The 25,830-nt window shown below is 43.1% G+C and overlaps 1 protein-coding gene and 3 non-coding genes across 4 annotated transcripts; 1 reads left to right on the top strand and 3 right to left on the bottom strand.

Moving 5' to 3' along the window:
* Positions 1–4,691: 4,691 nt before the first annotated feature.
* On the top strand, positions 4,692–25,306 carry LOC110973663 (uncharacterized). The gene is made up of 17 exons (XM_022224650.2): positions 4,692–6,387; positions 8,207–8,286; positions 8,676–8,781; positions 11,101–11,175; positions 12,571–12,659; positions 13,179–13,252; positions 13,689–13,771; positions 14,082–14,165; positions 14,355–14,506; positions 17,279–17,339; positions 18,111–18,219; positions 18,623–18,864; positions 19,508–19,604; positions 19,953–20,032; positions 20,231–20,305; positions 20,734–20,868; positions 24,639–25,306. Exons 1-17 carry the CDS (start codon positions 5,059–5,061, stop codon positions 24,795–24,797), a joined length of 3,030 nt encoding a protein of 1,009 aa, XP_022080342.2. The 5' UTR covers positions 4,692–5,058; the 3' UTR covers positions 24,798–25,306.
* Positions 10,115–10,188, bottom strand: Trnat-ugu (transfer RNA threonine (anticodon UGU)). Its single transcript has one exon. It is a non-coding gene; the product is annotated as a tRNA-Thr (tRNA).
* Positions 10,415–10,488, bottom strand: Trnat-ugu (transfer RNA threonine (anticodon UGU)). The gene has a single exon. It is a non-coding gene; the product is annotated as a tRNA-Thr (tRNA).
* Positions 10,714–10,787, bottom strand: Trnat-ugu (transfer RNA threonine (anticodon UGU)). Its single transcript has one exon. It is a non-coding gene; the product is annotated as a tRNA-Thr (tRNA).
* Positions 25,307–25,830: the final 524 nt, after the last annotated feature.

Here is a 25,830-nt window from a genome sequence, read left to right as displayed (position 1 = left end):
TCTGCCTTAGTACTTAGCAATATACATGTTCTGTCATCTTTATGTTTGTAAATGTTCTACTGCGTGCGTACTGATTTCATTTGCCATCTTTTTATAGATCTGTATCCATTACCGATAATTCAGAGCAAACACGCTGTGTTTATTTGTTTCGCACATCTATTGTTCGCTGTCGTTTGTGGGGAAACAGGATTCAGTCGGATAAAAGGAAAACCTCTCAGTTGCCCCGTTTGAGCTAAACAAATAGAGATGATGCAGGTGGCTCAGTTGATGCAAAACACGTAAGATAGTATAACGTGAAGGATCGCATATCGAACCGGTAGAATATGGCGGGCAAAGGTGGGGACCAATTCCTGAAACTTCCTCCGCTGCATGAAAGTGATCAAGCACGAATCGATATTTCCGGCATCACCTACTCTAAACGACACGCCAAGTCGGTACCAAATATCCTCCTTCCCAACTTATCGAAGGAGACAAGGACGTCACATAATCCAAGTATCGTAAAACAGAATGGTGTCCGGAGAAATAGCGGCTTGGTTGCCAATATAGTGACGAGGCAACAGTATCAGCAGCCGCTCAGCAAGACCGAAGCGGCCGCCAGGGCCAGCCGAGCTGCCGCTCTTCTTGCGCCGAGTTTCGTTAGGTTTACCCGGAGAATCACCTTGGTTCGTACGCTGGTAAAGTCGCTGAGGCCTCAGATGGATGTCCACTTAAACTCAGAAAATAAGGTGACTTGAGTTTTGTACAAGAAGTAGCGATATAAATGAGATCAACCCGAAGCCTTGTCTTTTATTGTAATAGGCCTACGTATCAATTGTTTCAACCTTTTTGCACAATATCAATTATTTGGTTGAATTAGCATTTTCGTGTTTTCCCCAACGAAGAATTTATATTTCTAAAGGCGGTAGTTCTCATTTCTTCTGTTGATGCATTCACCGGATATGCTTCACAAACGCTATGCATGGTGTATGGTAGCTGGAATTGCGAATCTCCTCGTGTCATATTAACCAATACCGCTGATTATTAACTAGGTTTCCTCTGTTTTTTGTTGTTGTAAACTCAACTCTGGTTTATTATTCCCAGTTACTTCGGGGTCGGATATTTTTAGCTGTTTAGAAATGTAAAGAGAAAAGGGTGATGTAGGTCCCGAAAAATTGGGTTTGGATCTGCGCTTTGCTAGTTTTCTCAGTCTTGACAGTATTGGGCTAATTGCTCGTTTGGCACACCCCTTAGTTCGTCGCCCAGCGCCCGAACAGGGCGCCGGGAAGGGCTGTTGGCTTTGACTGTGATTAGCTACATCGTGCACGACCTTTGACCACGAGGTTATCACTTCCTGTTAGCGAAGCGTTGTTTAAAGTTTTTGTTTCGCCAATGGCAATACTTTGACACTGACAAAGTGTGAACTATGTGATAAAAACATGGTCTTGGAACAAGCACAGTGTGTGATTTATCTTTTAACCACTTATCACTGATCATGTGTCTTTTGGCAATGTATTTCAAATCATTGGTCGTCTCGATCAGTTTAATTTTGCATGAATGAGTAAAGTTTAGCCTTTGTGAGAACATTTTTAGCAATGAGGAAGAAAAAGAAAAAAAAATATTGAGTTGATTACAGCTGCTTGTGTAGGCTGACGCATTAAGCGAGCTCGCGCGCCGGGCAGAAATTCACCAACAATGTTTCGTTAGCTGTGACCACGTGTGACGTATTTCCTTCACTAAAATCTGTGCATGGCCATCAGCCCTTCCCAGCCCTAGCTTTTCCAGTCAACATACAGGCTCATGTTTGCTGCCCTCTATTGTTAACCCTATTGGGACCAGTTACAATGGTGCCAAGCTAACTTTTTACGGCCAAGTATTAATTTAATTTTGTCAAACAACATTTCTACCACATGCTGTCATCAATATTCTGTACGATGCTTGACGGAAATGTGTATTTTTTTTCATATTAAGTGTAATTTGTTGGGGGAGGGGTGGTGTCTTTGTTTGTTTCAGTACTACCGACGAAGGCTTTATTTATGGTGTTTGGCAACTTGACAAAGATTTTACCATTCCAGTAATTTTTGCCTACCACCCAAAAATGTAAACATCAGGAATAAGGATCTTCTGAACGGGTTGTTGCAGCCTTTTACAGGTTTATTCAGCCATTTTAAGGGTCTCGGTGCTATCTCGATTTTATATACTATTGCAAATTCGCATATTGACAGCAAAACCTCCATTTTTGCACCTCCAAAGCATGAAAAAGCAAATGCTAGGAAATTCTGGTACACTCCTCCATAAGACTAACTAGAAAGAGATGGCAAACAGTACCGGTGCATCATATACGAGAAAAAGAAAATCATAGAAAATATGCTTTCAATTCATCTCATGGATATTATTAATGAACAACTCGGTGCAAACAAGATGTCGGTTTCAAAACACCGGTTGGCCGCATATCCTTGTCCACAATTTGCTCCTTCAACCGCACAAAAAAATCACCTGTGGCCTTTGGATTTTGCTGCAAGTGTTTGCCTTTGCGCGTACCAGCCTTGCCGACTGGCTGGACCTTGCTGCCGGCGTGCCGTTTGCACGAGCTTTTGACTTGGCAGCCAATTATGTGGGTACCAATATTTGCCGGTGTCAAGGAAGACTCAATCGAGACAAATCACATGGCTCGGGAGAGACGCGGTGGTGATTTGTTATTTGTCGGTGCTTTCAACATCGAAGACGTCGTAATGCCTGTGTTTACTCGGATTTGCAATTAAACTTTTAACTCTCCATTTGCATCGCGTGCATATTATGGCAGCACTCGACTGTTCCATTGACACAGAGCTAAGAAAAAGGCCGTGAGTATCAATGAACAGCTTTGAAAAAGTAAATCATTTGGAGACATTTTAAATAACTGCATAAAAAATGACACCAGTTGACAAAGAAACAAAACTTAAAAGGGAAAGAAGGTGGGTGACTTCTCTCATGAAAACTATGATTGGTTTGCTGCAATTAAAATCCATATACATGTAGCTATTTAAAAAATTCTCACCATCACTGAAAGTACCGTGTATATACTCCCTTTCCTTAATTAAAACTCGTCTTGTTTGCTTACGTCATTGCCTTTTCCCATACAGGAAACATTTTTTTTTCTGTTGGCTATTAATGAAGCAACCAAATTCGGAGCAGTAGTAAAGACCGCATGTAAACACACTGACAATATGGGAGCTTTTTTGTTTTCAAAGAATGTCACCGAAAAATTGTCATGTATAGTTGTGCACCACTGGGGTGTTTGTTTGCTTCCTTTAGGTTTTGTATTGTTTTGTTTTTATTTGAACCTTATTATGATGATGATGAAAGACAAAGAGCTTCAAGTCTTATTAGAATCGTCTCAATTATAATTATGGTGGCATGAAAGCATACCTCAAGAGCAAAGGGGTACAGGAAACATATCCAGGAAGGAACGGGTTAGCGTAGCGGTTCTTTCCTCGCTTTGCACCAATGAGGCCAGGGTTCGAGTCCTGGCTTGGCCCAGGCTTTAAGTGCATTTGGTTCCCAGGCCACATTCGCTCTCGCAGGTTTTCTCCGGGTACTCCGGTTTCCTCCTGCCTCTAAAACTGGACCTTCTTCCTAACTCCGTAATGTGATGCTGGTTAATAAAGTGTATGAATAAACGTACAGTTATTGGCGTAAATAGCCCGAGCTGCTGAAATCGCCATTAAAAAAAACCAAGAACAATAAAGATATCCAGTAGACCGATTGCCCTCGCTGAATCACGTGACCCAAGTGGGTATCAACCCCATTTCAACGTATGTTTTGAGTGTTGTTTACAAACAATACATCCAAGTTACGGTATGGTACCCGGCACATCAGTAATCTGATCAAGGTACCTACCGTCGGCTTTATTTTTGGTAAATGATATTATAGAAACAATTTGCCTTTGGTGGACGCCGTGTTTCTTGATATTTAATACGCACTATAGGTCATTTGACCTAGAGGGCGCAGTCGGTCTATTGGAGGGAATCTTAGCCAGACCGATTTTTCTGGTGGACCTAGCTCTTATAGTCCCTTGAACGAGGAGGAGCCAACTTGAAGGTTCTTTTCTTGGGCGTATGGCATTGGGCCTTTGACTCCACTGTATTTAATTAACTTTCCTGTTAACACTGAAGTTTGAGACTACATGGGAAGATGTTCTGTCCATTCCCAAGGCCACTGCTTCATTCCAAACCTCAGCGGCCCACTCACAACCTAGAATATAGCGGCTTGTTCGGAACAGAACTGTTAATAACTTAAGTAAACCACGGGGCCATTTACCCCCCAACTCCATACGTAAACCCCACATTGTCCCTCCAAGGACTCACAGATTCACCACGCACCTCGCTCACTGAAATAAAGCTGTTCACCATGCCTTTCCCATGCCATTGTCCTGCCTCGATGAAGTCGAGGAAGGTTGTTTATCCAGGAGACACAAGCTTTAAAGAAGGTTGTTTGAACAGGCTCCAGAGGAAGGCAGGATACGCAGGTCTCTGTTCTCTAAATGCAAGTCACACATCTGCAGATCTGTCAGTTATCTGGTTGCGTGGACACCGCGTGGACTATTATTAACAGACCAGTCACAAAAAAATCATAATGAGACACTCGCTGCTACATATTATGTTTTTTTTTTTTGCCACATCTCATGTATTTACATAGCTGTCCATGTCTGTGGGGTCTTCACAGGAGAGAAAACTAATCAAATTCATAAATATGTGTATCTGTATAGGACTGATATATTCGAAATGAGCACGAAGTTGCTGGAGAAAACACAATTACCCTGCGTGTATAGTGCTCTGAAGTTGTTCTGTGTCGACAGGCTGTAAGGATGGACGGAGAGCAAATTTCAGGATCACTGCTTCGCCGTCGCGTCGAGTGTACTCAACAGAGCTGTGTAAGCCTGTCGGTCGACTAAATTAAAACCGTAAGTAGACACGTTCAACTCAAGAGCTGGGTTTATTCAGATCTTCATGCGGTATAGGTTAGCAAAGTGAAAGGACTGTATCCCGACACTCAAACAGTGGATTTCCACTCGGAGTTCTCCTGGCTGCGTGTTATTTCTACATGAATCATCTAAGAGTTGAGGAGAGGCGACCGGCTCTGGCACCGGAGGCGACGCGGATTATTCCGCCCAAGAACTCTTTCAGGATGGTGGAGATGACGGCCTCAGTGCTGAGCGCAGAGCTCAACAACGCTCACATGGAAAGGAAGACCCTTGAAGAAGCGCTGATCGAGGAAAACGAGGAGGCAGAGGAAGCAAGTGGCGACGGTAAGCAGGGCGGGGGAATCCTAACACCAACCCAGAATAAGAGCGGGAGCTTGACTCGCTCTACCCCTGCAATCAACAGAGCAGGACCCACCCGCGAGCGTGACAAGCAGATCCTCGGTGGGAAACAGACTCCTCCCTTACCAAGCATCCCCAGGAGTATTTCTCGGCTGAGCCCAGTCAGGAGTCATCCGGGGAGTGGGGTGAACGAATTTCCAGATTCCTCCCTCCCCGCGGGGCCAAGTCTGGAGACGAAGAGAGCATGGAAAATGCAGGCGCTGGAGAGGCTAGCGACAGCAGGGAAGAAAAAGCCAACTGCCGTCTTGGAGAGGAGCGACTCAGATGTGAGCTCCTCCTCCGTATTCTCCTTGGAGGATTTGAAGAGGAGGATAACTGAGAGGGCTAAGATTGCAGTGGTGATGGTACAGCGAAGGGCGAGGGATAACTTTTCACTTCAGCGGCAAATCCATGAAAAGAGAAACTCTGTACCACCGGGACCTCCAGACGTATACAGGGGGCGCAGGTCGCGTTCCCGGTCCCTAACCCCAAACAGGAGTGCTGGTGACCTCGTGTCACAGCGGCGCTCTTCGGGCTCCAGCGACCCCTTATCACTGAAAACCGACCGGCAGCATTCTGGGGAGCTGATCGGCAGGCTTGACAGATCAGTGTCAACTTCCAAGTCGGTAGGCAGTCTGGACTCAGCACTGCCGGAAAAAGTCACTGAGGACGGCGCTCAACCCCCGGCCAGTATGCCTGCGGGCGTCGAACTGTACGAGAGGCGGCGATCGGTTGCGGCTTCGCTGCTGGACGTCAACGGAAACCTGTCCTACGCCTCTCGCAAGTCCTTACGGAGGGGCTCCTACGACGGGCGACTTGTGGAGAAAACGCCAAGGCCAGCACGGGCTTCAGATTCCTCCAAAGGATCGCAGGCTTCAGCTGTTGCAGGAGATGGTAAGAGACCATCCTTAACGCCTGTAGCAGTGAGCAGGCAGCGGGGCTCCGCAGAGGTAGCTACGCTGGATTCGGGGGATGGTTTCGGGGCCCAACTTAGCCGAAGACGAAGGTCCCGTGCCCCAGCCTCACTGGCTGAAGATGTTTCGCGTCTTGCCTCCAAACAAACAAACCCGGTGAGCACGACTGTCCAAATTAACTCCTTTTTCCTCGGAGCGAATTCAGTCAATGTACATGGACTCTGCTTATATATATATGTATATATTTAATTTCAGAAAGTATCAGCTTCGATTTGCCAATCATAATAAACAAAGCAACTTGAGAAATTTCACCTTTATTTTTCATTTAGCTGAAAATGAACTCGACACGCCTACTTCCACCTTACAGGTTAGCAAAGTATTAATGCTATGCCGCTAAGATACAAGCATGCATATTGACACAACACCAGCCTCACTCAACAGTTCTTCGTTATTTCAGATAACTGGCATTACATCAAAACGTTGTGAACAGACTCCAACATTTTTATAGTTCTGTTAACACCTTGGCTCGGTTTGCACCCACCTTTCGCATAATTAACGCCTCATTATTTAAATTCTTTCGGAATGCTGTTTAAAAGGACAGGCAATTCTACAATGCGGTAGAATCTTGAGGGGCATGGCGATGCCCCTTCCTGCATTGATCCGTAACCAATGCCACGTTGCGACGCGCTTTAAAGGTACAGAGTCAAATAATAGTTGTCAAAAAGCCGTCGGTTGTACAATTAATCATAACGAACACACAATACCAAATCGATATTTCATAGTTTCACTTATCCTCAAACATCTTCTCTTGTTTTACTCGACCGATAAGCCCATGCGGGAATCTGCCCTCAGAGATAAAATCAATACATTAGGGATGTGAGTTTTCTTTAGACTCGGCGAAGTGACCGAAGAAGCATCGACCCCGAAATCAAAGTTCACACCGAGACGAGAGTCAAATTGAGATAAATTGACACTCAAACAGAATCAACAAGACACAGATGATACATACACGCCCACCTAGCTGGCTGGGTTGCCATAGCAACCAGTTTCATGCAGGTTTGAAGTACCCTCCTATACTGAATACTGTTAAGGCAATTCTAAACCACCCGGTAACGGCGTGTTAATTTTCAAGATTAAGTTATTCTGATTAAGTTGTTTTTAAACATTGGTTTTAAAAAGCTTGTCTTGGGAGTTTCTTATCTTGAGGCTTCAGCTTCAGCTTCTACATCATGCAGTTATTGTCCTGTTAACTGTCACTGCACTGAACTGCACTGATAGCTCCATACGTCGTTTTTGTACCTTGGACAGCTGGTAGACTGTTTCCATTTATTTGTAATAAAATGCCCACAAAATAAAACCACTTTCGCTCTCGAGAATGGTAAGCCTGCACGTTTATCCAAAATGTTAACAAAGTCTTAACTTTTACTGTCTAACTTCAAGGGACCAGTGGAATCGCTTAAGTGCTACACGACAAGCAAAAGCAATTTCGATGAGATTTGCACAGAGTCTCAAGGAAATATTCAACAATTATCGTCCCAAAATCGTTGATGTCGTATTTCTCTTAGTACACAACAATAGTGTCTAAAAGCTTGCAGCACATCCAGAAACGCCAATCAAGGCAATCGTTTCAAGTTGCATTGAGGTGTGTCAGCTGCTCCACGTATGTAGTTGCACTTACATGCGTATGTCTCATTCCTTTTGTACGATCGCACAAAACAGATTTACAAACACACTGGAACCGGGGTCAGAAAAAATTGCACAGGAAACAACAGTACACTGCAAAAACAGGGATAAATACGATAGAACTTGTAGATTTTCTGATAAAGTGTCGGGAATCTGGTTTTCCAATTGTTGTATCCTTGCCTCGTTTTTCAGCAGCTCCATGCTGACGTTTTAAAAAGCGACTCGCAGGTCAGTATTACTAAATGGCGTGTTTGTTCATACTTGTTTTTGCACTGTTTGAAATTACTCGCAGATCTCTTGTCTGAAGAGGTTTCGCCTGGTGGCCAAGGTGGTTGTTCTGTGCGTCTCTATGTGCCGTAAAAGCTTCCTTCGGTAAGATGTTACGATCAGAATATGCCATGTCATACACTGAGTAAACTGTAGAAAAGGGAAGGTTCACGGACCTCCTATATTGAGAGCTCCCTCCAGGAAGATAGACTCTCAAGGGTTAGAGTCGAACCTATTTAGAACAGATATAAGATTCAAAGAATCCCTGGTTTATTTTAGTTAGACACAGGCCAGATTTTCAACTGCTTGTTTTCAAAAAACAACCCGGGAATTCATCACTGGAACAAACACATCACTAAACATGCAGTTAATTCAGATAATCTAGCGTAAGTATATTCTCCCAGTCAAAAGCAGAGAAGAAAAAAATGCTTGACTTTCAGCCCTCAATAACCAAAAAACTTTGATAACGTGTGGAAAAAATGTAAACTCAACAGATCGGAGAAGGAAAAAGAAGCATACATGTCATTCGAGTCGTCATCGAGTTTCTTGGGCGGGCAGAGACTGATGTTCGACCCGGCGTACTTCAAGGCTGACCGCCAGGTAAGGTAGCCGAAAGCCACGGTGGGGACAATGCATGGATTGTGATAATCTGTCACCCAATATTTCGTTTTGTTTCAATTTGTGGGGAAAGTTTAGAGCCGAGTCAATTAAGCACGGGGGAGGCAAATGTGTAATGTTGCACTCTGTTCGTCGGTTCATGTTCCCCAACTCTGCCTGGAAGTTGACCAACACAGAAATCAAGAACCCAAGTTCCAATATTATGTTCAGGAAAACGGGGCAGTTTGTAGCATTTGATTGTAACATGCCATGGGTTGAGGGAAAAGAATACTATGATATTTGAGGCCAACTAACTGGTAGTAGTTTTTGAAGAAAACTAACATGTTCATAATGTTAGGGAAGTGAAACGCTTCACTGGACCACAGCAATGCACGACGGGGGTGGGATTTATCAAAGATCGGGAAACGGCAAGCCTTTCGCTGTAGAACTTTTTAGTTCAAAAGGGTACACAAAGTTCGATAAAAAATGGAAAAGCGAAAAACTCACGTTTTTCCAACTTTTCAAACCTCACAAGGCAAGACCTAACGTGTCGAATTTCTGATGTGTCCCTTTGCACGTTTGTTCCCATCAACCTGTGCATGCAGTCTGAAGAAAGAAAACGGCCCAGTGCGAGTGGCGACAGTCATGCAAATTTGTCACAGAGCTTGCGCAGCACGCTAGGGCGGGAGTTCACCGACATTTTGGTCGTCCTGCCGCACAAAGCAATATCAGCCACAGCATCAAGACGTCCCCATGTTTGTAAATATTGACACAAACGTTCCCGCTAATGGGGATGAAATAAGGAGAGGAATTGTCCAGAGAGGCATAAAAAATAACAAGGGATGCACGCAGGGTGTAGACTAGACAAGCGTGGAATTCGACGAGACCATACCGAGATTATCTTGACAAGATGTCTTGGACGCCACGCACTTGTAGGACTTTCCTTGCAACTGTTAGAAGACACTGTGACAAAAGGCGCATAAGCGAGCGGCGTAATGGAATTCTAGTTTTTAGGAGCAGACTTGCCGAAGACGTACAAGTTAGCTAGCACAACATCACACCCAATTAAAATCCTGACAACGCAAAGAACTGCAAAATACTGTAATGTGCATTGGTTTTGCCCCTTTGTCAGTTCATACACGCATGTTGATGACAGAGCACAAGTCCTTTGCTGTCTTCCTCGTTTTAAATGTTAGTATATCTAAGAATGATTTAAAAGTTTTTATACATGTTTCTACAGCTCAGGTGGCGCGTATCTTCCCTATTTTGGCATGTCGACCTTTCTTGTTATTAAATGTTGCAAAAACAGACAAAATCAACTCCCACAAAATTCCAAAGGCATCGCCCGGATTCGAACCGGGGATCTCCTGTTTACAAGACAGGTGCTTTAACCAGCTAAGCCACGATGCCCCGTCGGTATCCGACCTAAAGAACTCAAAAGGCATTTGCTCGGTTTTTGACCTGGGTCTACTGGTGAAAAATATCCAGTAAAGTAGCCAATAAAAGGAGCCGCATATTTACTTTGACATTTTTAATGTCAGAGACATGCCACATACTCAGAAAAACCCTCACGAACAAGCAAGATACTACTAGCATGTTCATGGATTTTCATAAAAATGCTAAACATTAAAAAAAAAGGCATCGCCCGGATTCGAACCGGGGGTCTCCTGTTTACAAGACAGGTGCTTTAACCAACTAAGCCACGATGCCCCGTCGGTATCCGACATAAAGAAATCAAAAGGCATTTGCTCGGATTTTGACCTGGGTCTACTGTTGAAAAATATCCAGTAAAGTAGCCAATAAAAGGAGCCGCATATTTACTTTGACATTTTTAATGTCAGAGACATGCCACATACTCGGAAAAACCCTCACGAACAAGCAAGATACTACTAGCCTGTTCATGGATTTTCATAAAAATGCAAACATTAAAAAAAAAGGCATCGCCCGGATTCGAACCAGGGATCTCCTGTTTACAAGACAGGTGCTTTAACCAGCTAAGCTACGACGCCAGCTACGTTAGCAAAGCCCAATTCAACAGCATCAAAATTTACACAGGGAAACCAAAAACAAAAATATTTCCTCTATCCACCATTTGGACCTTCGCCTGGTAGAGCTGAAAGAGAGGCTCCACTGGCAAGCTTATACCATCCCCCATAGAAAGAACGCAAAAGAGTCAGAAAGAACTTAAAGGGGTCAATTCGTTTGTTCATTCCTGTCGTAGTGTTTTGTGTAACTCTTCAGAAATTATTTTTTGTTAATCACGCATGGATGTTGGAACTTTCTCGAAGTCTCAATAATTTTTTACGGCTTCTATGGCAACAGCAAAGACTGTCCGAGGAGACGAAGAGGATACTGAATCTCCGTCCGGAGGCCAGAACGGACGACCTAATCAAATATGTGAGTAAAACTGGCAGACACTGACGATTGAGCAGAGTTGCTACAATACTGATGTACTGGAGAGTATGGAATTCCATATCTGCCGTCGCCCGTCATCCGTCGCCTTTTGCTTTTTGTTGTGTCCCAGTTCTGCCATTTACCAGTTCCAAACATGCCATTTTCCGTCGCCCGTCGTGCGTCGTCCACCAAATTGGGTTGCATAGGGCCTGCAAAAGCCTGGGTTTAACATATGACAATGTGATGATTCCATTCACTTTTAAGGATCTTTTCCTAATAGGCAAGTACAAATCCCACCTGCAAAGCATATATTAGTCCCATAATTAATGCCAATAATGCTAGACTACCCCTGCCCCTTGACAAGAAAATATCGCCTTTCTAAGAATTCAACCAAGTGTTTTTGGGGAAAAACATTCTCAGCAAAAATGTTCAGGCCAACTTATCCACAGTCTTATTCTAATCTGCATACTGTAAAACTGTGCCGACTTGTTTTCATCAAATTCCAGAAAGAAATCTGCCAACCGATACAGATATTCCTTTTTGTCCTCTCAATTTCACCTTGAAATGCAGAAATACTAGACAGTGCTGTGGATAACAAACTGTTTATTAAATGTATTGTTAGGGGGTAATAACCACTTGGTTTAAGTTTCAGAAAATGTGACGTGTTGGTTTTTGTGGGTGTGTATGCCATGGTGGATAGACCAATGAGAACAGGTTGTCCAGCACATCAGCATTATTTATGGCGCTAAAAAGTAACGTCACTGTTTAAAAGACTTTTGTGAGCGTACCTGCAACTCAAGTCATGTCTAATTTGGAGTATACAGCAGATTTCATCATAGGTATACCCGCCCTCACGATAATGTTCAATCAGTTCGTCTATTATGAAAACTACGAATACATATTCTAGTTCTACTGCTAAAATGAGAGTCAGGCACGATGGATCGATCGAACAAGTACGTGGACATGTGAAACGATCAAGGGTCAAAGTTAAAAATACCACTGCGCAATCGAGACAAACGAAAACATAAAACAAAAACGTACGACGGGCGACGCAAGACGCACGACGGCACATATGGAATTCCATAGCAGAGAAATAGCCCCCTCTTTAGTTTTTACCCTTTGTCATGTATGGAAACCGTCTGCGGCAGTTTTGCACTATGCAACGTCTGTATAAATCACTCCTCGTTCTTTGCATATTTTTGGCAAACCCAGATCGGATTCAATGAAAATATGTTACTCCACACTATTATTTCAGCCTCTTGAAGTCTGAGTCCGAAGCTGCTCTAACGAAGCTAGTTTCCTTGTATAGTTTTTGATTTTGGAAATCTCCTATTAAAAAGACAAAATCTGAATTTGGATTTCTGATTTACTTGACGATTGCTCTATTGCCTTGCACAGGTGGAGATAGCCCTGAGAAACATCCGGGCTTTTGCGCAGTATCCAAAACGCATGCAGCACATGCTGTGTCGAGTCGGATGGCTGGAAGAGTGAGTGGAAAGATTAAGAAACAAAATGATATATATACCAAGATATACATAGACGAACCGCTGGTTCGAAAAGATGAAGACACGGGAACGCACCGATAGCATGAACGGTAAACCTATGCACATAGACTTGACGGATTAACAAACAGACAGACTGATAGGATCTGACAGTCATACCAACATTAGATATGTTGAAAGAAAATGCTATTTTTCCAAGATGTAAACGTGCAAAAACAGGCCACCAACGAAGTCACTAACCAATATCTCTGTTTCCCTTTTCATGTATTCCGCTTTAAGCGTACATTTTTTTCCTAAGGGATGTTAGACAACTAAGCAAAAAACAAAATAAAATGGACGAAATATTTACTTTTTGGCACATGGGTCATTGTTATATAATGTCGTATGGATCGCCACGCTGCGCTTCGAAACATCGCTGCGTGTGTCATTTCAAGAAATGGATGCAACAAAATGATTGTCCTGGTGCACAGGAAATTCATTACATCAAACCTTTTCCCATTACAGATATGAATCTAAAAGGGCAATCCTCCGACAAGGTCACTTGCCCAACGCCTTCTACTTCATACTGTCTGGAGAGGGTAAGATCAACCATGGAACACTATTAAAGAAACGAAAATTTGTTTTCACGATAAAAATACATTTTGCGATAATATCACATTCTACGTGTCGCTACGTGTCGATAGGCTTGAGGCAAATAATGAGTTGTAGATATTTTATAGCAAACAGTCGAGCAGACGACATTATGTTACGGCAGTGAACTAAATGAATCCACTTTGTGCCCATAATATCATGTACACATGCGATGTAGATCTGCCAACGAGTCCACACAAGTTTGCGTGCACGCCTTTTGAAATTAATCTGCAGCATAGACTAAGCATTCCAAAACTGGCACACGCAAGATAGCGTGCGTGCCAGCTCAAAAATAGACACACTTCGTCAGCTTTGGAAAAGTGACTGGTCCATCTTTTGAGCACAACTGACCAGACTTTTGGTTCATTTTAATTTGTGAAACAGTCGTTGTGACGGTGTTGGACACGAAGAAGGGCAAACGAGTGGCAGAGACAGTGGCGATGTTGAAACGTGGAGACAGTTTTGGGGTAAGAATAAAGAACCAACACGTTTCTGACATGGAACACAAGACTGTTCAAACACGAAAACCAACCTTATCCATTCCAGTCAGGCTTGCCAAACGTCAGATTTTTTTTAACGTCCCTCAACATTCCAATCAAGAATGGCAGAGGTCAGTGTTGGGTCTTCCCCAAGTTGTTTTCTCATAAACTTTAGCAAGAGGAACAGATTCAAGGTCTCGCCCACTACGCTGCTCTTGACAAATATGCACAGATGCCCACGGAGAAGGCTGAAGCGAAAAACTATAGTGCTATTTTCTGGCCCGTTTTCTCATAACAGGAATTGGCAATTCTGAACAGAACTCGGCGAGCTTCTACCGTCATATCTCAGGACAGAGTGGAACTCCTCTGCATATCAGTTGAGGTATACAAGACAAAATGATAGAAACAATATTGATTAATTATAAATGCTAGGTGCTATCCGAATAATTTATTCATTGTTAACTTTGGGACTTACTTGCAAAATTTATTCCCTGACTTATTACAAGAATAAGTTGAAAGACCTCAACTTTATTCAATCGGAGATTTCCTGCTTTTTATTGGTACTTCGAAGGATTTTGAGGACATCTTCATGCTGTCTGGAGGCATCAAAAGGGTCAATGATCCTGACCAACATGCTTTTTTGACGTCACTCGCTTGTCTCAAGCACTGGCCGCTTCATCTGATCGAGAAACACCCCAACGAGTGCCGCTTCCATTTTTTCAAGTAGGAATTTTGTTTGCCTGGGGGGTAAAAAGTTAACAACTTAGGGCTGTACCCTGACCTCAAAGCTTTTGGCCATCGGGACAAAAATCACGTCATCAACCCGAGCAGAATTCTCCCCCGTTCAAAAATTCCCCGAGCCTGTCACTGATTGACGGACTTTGTCGGTGATGCTCGCCATTATGCCTTGCACGTATAAGGGTCCAGTCCACCAATTCAAGCCCCATTGAAAACAGTGTAAAATCAGCACCGTTCAGGGCCCAATAGCATGCACGCCAACATCCCTGAGATTTCTGAAACACAAATTAAATTCTTGTCTGGTCACTCATCTTTCAATTTCTTTTCAATTTTTTGTGGGTTAACCAATTACATTTTTAATTATTCCCACAAAACAAAATCACCCCCAAAAAGTGATTTTTCCGAAGTCTGATTGCAGCCATTTTTCAAGTTGCAACCCTCAACTTTCTCGGGCACTTAGGACCATTTTTCAATCGTAGTTTTTAGCCCTTCTGCCCTCATATGAAAGCTCAAAGACCCAGGGAGTTGATCCTGACAACGATTTACACAATCTCACCATTTTGGGGGCCAAACAATCTCCTTTTTCAAAAGATACTGTGGGGGCACTTTTAATGCTAATGAGCTGGTCAAAATTCTCACTTGAATTAGTGGTCTGCACCCATAAGTAGCCCGCCCTTTCCATTTTTATTGAGGTCAGGGGCTCATGGGCAGGAAACCAGTTAGTTCACAATACAAATTGAGGGCGCCCTGCATTTCCACAGGCTGTCACAGTTGACATATGCGTGACAGCGAGGACGAGCATGAATTCTACCGAGAGAAATATACACCCTCCCCAAGGGGGGGGGGACAAAAGTTAGCAGCTTCATTGTAGCTTCTCCCTTTAGTATTACAGCGAATGGAGATAGCACAATGTAAAGAATGCGCAGCAAAGAGGGCTATTGCTACAACGCATAGAACTAAAATTCATATTAGAAACTAAAATTTGGCGTTACAACTTCCACGATGAAACCCAAGAGTGTCATGACAAATCTTTGATGAAATGATATGTTGCTTATATCATTTTGTTCTCTATACGGAATTCACTGATTTTCGGTACTTAGCAGGTGACCCTTCAGTTTGTAGCATTAAAAGTACCAGATTTGTGACATTAATGACTCTGCACGTAAGGGGTGCCACAGCCCATTCGGTAGCTCAAACCCATAATATGGGGAAAAGGCCATAAGAAGAGCAAAGTACCCACAGGTTTGCTAAAAGCCCATTCGCGAATGCCATTAATGCGGTGTCCCCGTCACCCAGGCGCGCATTCCTCAGCTTGACTAGCGCATGATTTTGGTTAGCGCTCCCATTGGCTGATGAGGAAGCATTCAATGTGAATCTCCTGTCTCTTTTGTTCACCGGCATGGGGACACACGTATGTTCACCCCTTTCACTTATTTTGTGCGCATGCGCTAAAATTCGGCAAAGTCGAGGTCATTTTCTGTTGCTTGTTAAAATGGCGACGCCAGCCAGCAAACGACCACACCAAAATCTATCTGCCGAGATCTTCCGCACTGTGTAGACGTTTGTTGAATTTATACCAGAGAAATATAATCAGGCTGCAGATTTTATTTTGTGATGTGTTTCTTGCTAATCAAAAGTGGCATTTGGGAGAAAATGGGGCGAAAGGTCTTTGTGTACGTTACATTTTTGAACGTAAAAAAGGGTATTTTAAACTCAAAAATTTGAATTGTTCTCCAGTTGGTCCACACATGCTGCATGTCCTGATAACTGAAAGATTGTTTGAAAAACGTTACCATGTTATGTTTAGCTACAGCGAATTGTCCTTTGTTAGTTTGATCAATTACAATTTTTGCTCTCTGTCGACCGGTCGGCCATGGTTTACATGTGCACATGTGCAAGTTCATGTACATGTACATGCACTCCATCAACGCACGTAACTGCTACGAACAAATGATTCTCGTGCAAGATATTCAATTCGCAATAACTTGAAAGTACTACCGATGTTTTTATCAGGTCTTAATACACATGACACTTAATTCGTTTGTTTGGATAAACTGGAGAAGTTGTTTTAAATGGAAAAGACCGTTGATGTATTTTCTTTCCAATCTGATCGTGTTTATTTTTTGTAAAAATCACTTTTTCAAAATTTGTTTCAATTTTGTGCAACTGGGTTCATATAATACGGTGGTTTAATGTTGTTTAATCCATTTTTAGTTATCAGGATATCTTCGTGCACTTTATTTGTTGGCGTTTTGTTAAATGATCTTCATCCGCAAAAAGAAATGTCGGAACGATGTTCGACGTTGCCTGCCTCGAAGTGATCGATTACTTACGCGCTAGCTCTCAACTAAGCGGTGCACAACGGCATGGGAGTGAACATACGTGGACACCGCAGTAGTGCCTGATTCCTGTCACCAGTCGGTCTGTACGACCATACGACAGAGAGATGATTTTCACAGGATAGGCACTGTGTGCTGCCATACGGGCGATTCACAATAGTGCGTCTCCAAGAGTCTGCAACGCGTTGACCAATTGCAATGCGCGAAATCTGTCGATCCAATGCACGTTTGGAAAGGGTCGACAGACTACGCACGTTGTGGTTGGTCAACGCGCTGCAAACTCTTGAGTTGTGAAATGCCCGTATTTTATGGAAAGTAAGGCTGGGACTCATTGGTGAAACAGAGCGTTGCATGCTGCATTAAGTGAGCAATTACGTTGTAACAACAATATACCACCATACGTTATAATGTTTTTCAGGGACGGAAATGTGTTGATAAAAGACAGCCTGTTTTCGGACTGGATCTACATCATCAAATCGGTAAGTTGTATAAAATAGGCCGATAGGATGTGATCCCATAGAAATTCAAGTGATCGGTGACGAAGGGTTAAGATAATGATTCCCCAGCACTTTTTCTCGGCTCACAGCAGTTCTTTATCACATTGGCGGACACGATGCGTAACGCAGGTGCGGGTTCGACAGCGTGTGAATTATTGGTAGTTTCTCTTCGCAACTGTAGTTGCGGAACCTTTTTTGTTGTTGCTTATTATACATCGTGTGGTATTTTGACAAAGAACATTAACTGATTGCTTTCTCTCCGCAGATTTTTGTATGGGCAATTACTATAGATTGTTTCTGCTGGTATAGGCCACTGTCAATGCCATGTCACGGGATGCGAATCCGTCAATGAGAGGGCAAATTAAACTGCATCATGTGCCAAGTTCACGTGCAAGTAAATACAGGTCTCCTTCAGTGGCGTAACAGTGGGGGGTACGTCCCCCAGCTGAATCTAAAATATCCCCCGGATGCTGCCTCGCCATTTGAAATTTTGAAATGTACATATCCGGTGTACAGGCCACAGCTCTTTCGGTGCCCCTTTTTAAGGATGTGTTCACAGCCAGGTGTCCCCTCAGAAATTTCACCCTAGTAAAAGTCGTTGCTCGGTTCAATTTAACGAAAGTGTTGTCTTTTTGAACCGTCAGAAACGAGGTTCTTCGAGAAGTTGCTCTGCGGTGTGGGCTTGTATTCACAGCGCTGTAATTCATATCCAACTGCATGTACCGAACAGCACTTGTTTTTTTTTTCTATCAGGGCAGCTGCTCTGTGCTAAAAAAGTTGAAGAGGGTCTCGCCGTCCATCCCCAGCCGGCTCAAGCGGAAACCCTCAGCCATGGTTTGGGGCAATAGCACCGGTCATGATGGTAATCTTTTTCACAGGCAGGGGCCCCGTGGTCATAGAGCCAACAAGTTGAAAGTGTTACAGGGCCAAACCCAGCTGAAAACCAGTCACACACCGTGCGACATTTTGGCTTGTAACCTTCTGTTGTTCGGCAAATGTTTTCTTTTCAAGGTGAAACTCTGCCTTGCACTCCCTATGAAACTCGGCCACATTAAGTCCAACGACACAAAATTGGAAAAAAATAGCTGGTGGCACTGGCAACAGTTTGCTAAATGTGTTTTCAAATTGAAAGATTTTGACCGTGAACTGCACGGCTGCGGTAATTAATTATGGTAAAGCATTATTATTGGTATTATTACAAATTATTATAAATGATGTTTATTCAAATTGAAAACATCCATCAGCACTCTTTTTCTGACTTTCAGCACTACCGTCCACAGCAGCCTGCACTACCGAGTTCGTCAACTCTTCCCCCAGCAAAAAGAAACAGAGACGGCACCGGCGCAACCACACCTGGCCCGTGATCACTAGGCGGCCCGGTGGCATCAGGGACGGGCCCACACAAACGGCCGCTGACGACGCCGGGCTGAGGAGCCAACCCGCGGGCAGGGCGTCCCGGGGTATGGCGGACGGGTTTGCCAGAAGATCTCTACAGGGAAACTGCAAGGTGGGAAAAAGAATGGCTTGAGACTGATGTGAATTATGACATGCAGTTGTAAACCTCTACTGGACAGTTTCTCCAGCTTGCACTGGCCTTGACCATTTTATTTTTGAGTATGGGAAGTGGGTATGACTCTAGCCTTTTGACAAGACCAATATCTTGACTGAGCTGGGCAAAGTCGTCCCGTGGAATGATTGGCGCACAAGCAAGAAACCGCGTGTATCATTTTGCTTCGCATCGTTGCTTCAGGCCAAATTCAGAGCCACCAATTTTGTTCATGATTGTCTTTGCTGCTCGGTAAAAATAACAAAATGTCACAAAAGCCTCGTCTTTCACAAGGATAGAATAGCACGCGAGTGGGGTAAGGTTGAGTAGGGGAAAGTGTGGATCCAGAACCATTTTTCTTGGGGGGGGTAAAATTTGGTTGAGCGGATGAAGCATTTTGATTTTTTTTCGTGTAGGCCTAACACTTTTGAGTAAGGAAAAGACCGAGCATTGTGCTGGTTTGCCGTTCTCTGTAATGAACAGTAAGCTTCACCGATCCTCAAATGAGTGACTTGCATAATCTACCCAAAATATATGAATACAGGATGGATCAGGATCCGCACCCACTTTCATGCACACGTTACTTAGTTGTTTTCTGTTGTAGAGAGGTGTGTATTTGAAGACTTCTCGAGACGAATCTGGGGTTGCAGCCTCACCAAACGCCGGAAACAAGTCGCACGGAACGGAACAGAAATCAGACGGTATTATTTCCCTTGATGATAGAACATCTCGCTGAGAAACAATTTATGCGGAATGGTTCCTCAGTAGCATAAAATCCTAATCAATTCCTCCACTCTAACAAACTCCAGAAGACAATAGATAGCAACACATTACTGTTGATATCATTAAAGGTTTTGAGGTCACCTGTTCCTTTTTCCCTCTGAGTGAACTATACGACAACCAAAAATTAATCTTAGGAAAAGAACACACGAACGTTTCTACAGCGAAAAGGCTCCACTTGCTGTTACGTATTTGTCATTGATGTAAGAATACGACCACACAATTTTCGGTAAATGGTCGATTTAGAATTTTGATATTATTATGCACAGATAAAAATTTAGAGGAAGAGAGTAGACCGTTCGTCCAACGGCGGAGGGAATTCCATTCTGATCTTGACAACTCACGAACGGTTTGTCCAACTTTTTATTTTTTTTTATCTTTTAATCTCTACAACATTTGGAATACAATTTTACCACACAAAGGTGTTACGTGTAATCTGCACATTCACCTTTGCATGCCATAAATCATCTCATTTCTAACTAAACTGTCAGATGGGAATTAAATGTAAGTTTTGAGGAGCTTTTCTATAAATCTTTTACACCAACAGCCGGTCGAAAGGACGGAGGCCGACAGTGACCCTATGTTCGTCGTCGTCCAAGTTCTTACGAAAGGAGCAGTTTTTGTAAGTCCGTATCAAAGATCTGATTAATTTTTTTATATACATGTATACAGTTTTCGTAAAATTGTCCAGTAATGCGAGAATCAATGTAGAAAAGGCTTATTGGCGCTGACCAGCCCCCCCTTAAGAAAATAATCACGATATTAATAAAGCCGATACGGGCAATTCGCAATAGTTCGCCTCCAAGAGTTTGCAACATGTTGGCCAATCACAACTCGCGAAATCTGTCGACCCTTTCCAAACGCGCATTTGTTCGAAACATTTCGCGCAACGGGATTCTACAGGGCGTTGCAAACTCTTGAAGGTGCACTATTGTGAATCGCCTGTGTTGTTTTCTCTTAATGTATGATGTTCGCTGCATTAAATTCAGGTTACTTACTATCAGTTGGTGGCAATGATTTTCTTTATGATTTTCTTTACGCTCGTGGCAGGGCCTGACCGGGGTTGTGTTCAGCGACCAGCCTAGCCTAAGCCTGGTCAGCAACGGAGCCGAATGCATCGTCATCAACAAGAAATTCTATCTAGAGCACGCCACGGAGGAAACGCTCAGAGGACTGAGGAGAGAGGTGAGCAAGTCTAATGGCAACGACGGTCACAAAGAATCCTAATAAAACAACAACAACAACAACAACAAAGACATGCGCAACGCTAGCGCCAGTTGGCGTACATAATTATAGAGCAAAAACGAAGACATGAAAAAAGCGCAAGCCTTGCGTAGCTGATGGCGTCAAAATTGGCAGAAGAGGCACTCTTTTGAGGACCACATTTAGACGGACACTTACATTGTTTTCAATAATTCAAAGCCTTTTCTTCCCTATAAATTCAGAACACAGTTGGAATGCATATGAGTTGAGTGGGCAGGGGATGGGGGACAAACACAGGCACAAGTACAGCATCTGGCTTCCACCACCAACAGGGATCTCATACAGAACTGCAAACTGGAAAAATAACGCCAGACATAAACAACAAAACGCTGCATTAATCACTAGGCCTACTGCAACAGCAAACATATCACTGACAAGATGAGCATAGAATCCATAGTAGTGGTCACGCATGCTCTACTGGTATATGAAATTTATTGCCAGCAATATAAATTATGTATGATACCAAATTCAGCTTGTTTCATGCGGTGGCTTTGGAGGGTGTTTTGGCAGGAGATTCGTTATTTTTGCATTGTATTTTCACTGGTTTTGCGTTTTTTTTCCTCCGTGATGAAACTGTCCACAGTTTGTCTTCCATGGTAGTAAATGGTGAATTCCCCAGACAGTATGTGAGAATGGCAATTCTGTAGCGCCCGGGATCTGACTTTTCATTTATTGGCCAAACTATGAGAGAGAGGTTTGTGTCTTGGATGAGGGGGACTGTATCTTCAACGTGTTGTATGGATTTCACCGACAGCTTGAGTTCAAAATTGGCATTGCATTTTAAGAAAGTCCTTTTGTTTCATTTGAAATGTTCATCGGAATGAAGCCCTCCTTCAATTCAGGACTCCGATTTAACCGTGCATTGTCCACCAGACGCACAATGTTCTAACCATAATTCCTTGCGTAGGACCATGAGCAGGAATCATCTTTAAATAAAAAAATTAATAAATAAAAAAAATTCCTTTTTTACAGCTTTGGCTTATATGCATACCCTCCATATTGCCGAACAGCAGAAAGACGAATGGGTTGCTGTGTCTCGTCCACAACCATATTGCTGAATACTAATTCAGGACTTCATATAATGCATAGGTTTTTCAATTGCCAAAAATATTCATTTTTTGTGCACGTTTAGCCGCATGTAGCTCTTGCAGTGTTTCTCCGTAAATCATAAGATACCGCATTGCAATTGTCAATAAATACCATTACAACGATAAATTTGATTAGGTTGATAAGTTGATTAGGTTGATTCTCAGAATCAGGGTGATAGTTACAGCACAAACGGCAGGAGTTGGAAAATGACACATGATACGTCTAAAAATATTTTACGAAAATGTGTTTTTAATTTGACTTGTTTTGTAAAATATGCCAATCTAATTTGATGCGCACGGACAAAAATCATGACTTGCATCGCTGGCGAGAATCACAGTGCAGAAAAACGTGGCACATTTCAGCCGAAAATATTGCAGTCAATCCCTACTGTATGAGTGAAAAGGGTCCCTTTGAATGGTCGGTAAAAGTTGAAATAGGCTCAACCTCTGGCTGCCGATCATTGTGTGCACAACAAGCCAATGCACCAGTGGGATCTTGTCCCGTTTGCAGATCCTCATCCGTCCACAATGACATACATAAACCAGTTCCATGCGTACAAGATGGCGGACAAGATGGAGGAGCTCCGGACGTGAAGCCGTCACACGCGAACTCTGTATTACGACAATATAAATTAATGATTACGGCATACATACTGACGGGGCGTGGATAACAGTGAACGCTTGTAATGCGTGTAGGCCTATATACTTTCGCAATTTTATGGAAATTAGCCCTTACTCTCCAAAAAATAAATCAACACAAATAGGCCTATATACTTGTATATTGTCACAGTGTAATAATAAGCCGTCAGTTTTGGAATAATTAGCAACCATCATAAGCCCCTTAAGAATCAGCGAGGTTAATTGAGGCATCATGTAAATATACACATCCGGCCGCGTACACCTGGCAGCTCAAGGTGAACAGTTCCTCATCAGGGAAGTCGTTGAAACAACAGCTTCGAGAAGTTTGAGCGTGCAGCGCAAAAGACTGCGAGAGGCCTGTGACCTCAGAAGAGGCAATTCGCGGCGTTGAAGTGGGGAGAGAATTCAATGGAGAGGTAGGCGGGTTAATTGAGATGCTCTTGTGCGCTTCATTGTCCCGTTTGACTGGACGTACCTGACAAGGACACGTACGGTTTCCATAGAAGAACCATACGCTCTAATAAAAAACCACTCGATGGAATGCATTAATCACTCGTGATTCATAATGCTTGGTTATTAATATTCAACGACAGAATAGGAAGGCAGCTTGGTTAACAAAACGACCCTTTGCTCGATTTAATTGATAAACCCCTCAAATTTACAAATTAAACAAAAACGAAAGAAAGAAAAAAACCTAGTTCTGTGTTCAAGCAACAGCAAGGGGATTGCGATACGAATGTGACAGAAAATTCCAAACTGTCCAAACAGTTGAGCAAGAGCTCAAACGCGACAGCTTCAATGATATTCAGCGGTATTTCCACCTCATTCCAAAAATGGAAAGAGAATAAAAGACGGCACAACAGGGAAAACACATCGGGAAACAGAGTATATTATCTGTACCCTTTGTAAGCATGAAGCCGTTCTGTTCAGAATCAACACTGGTGGTTAGACGTTTGCTGTTTCAGCGGAATTCCTTCGCCTCTGCCCGGTCGGTTTCATGCCGGCACGTGTCACCCACTTTGCAGGTCGTTCTGCCGCCAGCACCGTGCGAGTGCCGTACTTAACCGTGTGCTCGGAGCGTGCAGCGCGGTCGTTCCTCTGTATGAAGCAATGCATTACGGCTTTTTTTTGTACGGGTGCCTGCATAAAATTTGTTTCTTCAATTCAGGAGGACATCTTTAGAGGGGACCATGCGATAGTCTGCCCCGTTTATCGACAATTTTTGATTCCCAACATGTGCTCTACGGAGCATGCATAAATTAAAATTAAAGTTAAATGAGCATGAAATTAAATGAACTCTGTTCACATTGATCTTCTCATGCGTTCGTACTTTTGCACCTTTTGCTCATTTCAGGTGTACGTTTATCGTCGCATACGATGCTTGTGTTGTGTTTCATGTCTTTCAATCTCTAACACCCTATCCGACCTGTAGTGTGGTGTCACTTCGGCTCTAACCACGCACGAGGCACACCGAGTTCCATGGAACCGAAACTAAACCCACAGTTTGAGTCTTCACCCAGTAATATATAACTTGTTCGTGCGCGTGTATGACGACATCACTTACCAGTCGGATTGATTAAAGCAAGATTCATACTTTGCGCGAAAGCGAACACAAACGCGAATTTGTCATGTCAGACGAAAATATCCGCGTTACGAAATCGTAAAGTTGAACACATGTCAACTCATGCGAACTTCGCTGCAAATGCTACATGGCGTCAAATTCGATTCTCGTCCGCATTCGCCTGCAGCACGGTGCACTGGCCTTAACAGGTATCACAGGTCCCGCGAGCGCAAACGATCGGCAAGGCACGTCATTTACGTCTTATGTCTGCACCCGCCTTTTTGTACAATACCATGCCTATTATGTCTGTGTCGCACGGGCCATATCAGCTTCTAATTATGCACGCTCTAACTACGTTTAAATCTCCATGCCTCTCCCCTATTCCACCCCACCCCTCTCCGTAGGAGGTTCCATACCCGAGCGAGGAAGAGTTGCAGAGCAAGCTACAGCAGTATATGAACTGGAACGCATACCGGCATCACACCTTCTACACGACGCTGTACGAGAGCCGAGACCACAAGACAGAGCGAGTGACAATCATGAAGCCAGTTTTGTTCCGGTAACTCGTGCTTCCATCAGCCGCTTGAAGTTTGAATAAGAACGTGAAATCGGAAAATGCTGGATCAGCACGTCAGAGTTATGAACCAGTGACACTTCTTGTGTTTAGTGTAAACTGAAAGGTTTCCCTTTACAACACTATTATAGTCGCTACTAAATCAGGTCGAAACTTGGCAAAAGAAATTAGGGACGATTCAAGTTCAAAATTAATACCATAATGCATATTTTGTTTAACAAAATTATGTAAGTCCAAGTTCCATCATAGCAGAGCTGTACATAGGCCTACTTTGTTTTGGCTTAGTGAAATTTTGATGTTTAATGTTTAAGTTCGTTTATCTGTGTGAAAATCTATCTTTAAATATAAAGAGTAAAGTTTGCTGTTCAGTAGTAATGGACTTTTATGTTTGCAACTAGGTTCCCTCCCATCTTTCCCATTGGAATTTCCAAACTAAGATTTGCCTCTGCTTTGGATGAAAATGAAGTAATTATTGAGTAAAACTCCTTCATTATTAAAAAAAACACACGAACAAGCTGGCCTTGCTTCATTGTTTTCTTTTAGAGTAAATAAGCAAGAACTGTGGATGTACCTATGTTAGAAAGATTGGCCGAACTAGACCATGACGTCATGGGAAAAAAAACACAGTAGCGCCCTAAAAGTACCCGCACTTTTCTCGGCGACAGCATTTTGCCCGCCACGGGTCACATTAAACGGTCCACTGCTTCGGAAATGCGCGTTGATGCATTGCTGGTTGCGGTTCCAAAATGTTTTACGGCCCCTAATGTGATTACAATTTATGCGTGTTTTCTTACCGATGCGGGTAAAAGAATCGAGTATTTTTTAAACGTGAGGGTACATTTTGTAGTCAGTGGGCCTATTAACTTGAATAGCCATTTAGATAAGTGGTGCTTTCTCAATTACTACACCACTGTTGTTAGCCCCTGTCAACAATTGAGGTTAAAAGTCTACTAAAATAAAGTTCAGACCGTTCGGTAGGCAAGCATCACCATCCAAGAAAGTCTCATTAAAATAACTGAACA

This window comes from Acanthaster planci, linkage group LG07, assembly GCF_054643075.1.
Source record: "Acanthaster planci isolate LZ-2023a linkage group LG07, COTS_SCS, whole genome shotgun sequence".
NCBI classification, from domain to species: Eukaryota; Metazoa; Echinodermata; class Asteroidea; order Valvatida; family Acanthasteridae; genus Acanthaster; species Acanthaster planci.
The sequence above is the reverse complement of the archived record's forward strand: the minus strand, read 5'-3'. Positions and strand labels throughout refer to the sequence as shown.

Excerpts from the sequence above, each read along its gene's own strand:
- LOC110973663 (XM_022224650.2), top strand. The coding sequence starts at position 5,059 with ATGAATCATCTAAGAGTTGAGGAGAGGCGACCGGCTCTGGCACCGGAG. Across the intron at positions 17,340-18,110 it reads GGATCTACATCATCAAATCG|GGCAGCTGCTCTGTGCTAAA; the intron begins GTAAGTTGTATA and ends TTTTTCTATCAG. Across the intron at positions 20,033-20,230 it reads ATCTTGACAACTCACGAACG|CCGGTCGAAAGGACGGAGGC; the intron begins GTTTGTCCAACT and ends TTACACCAACAG.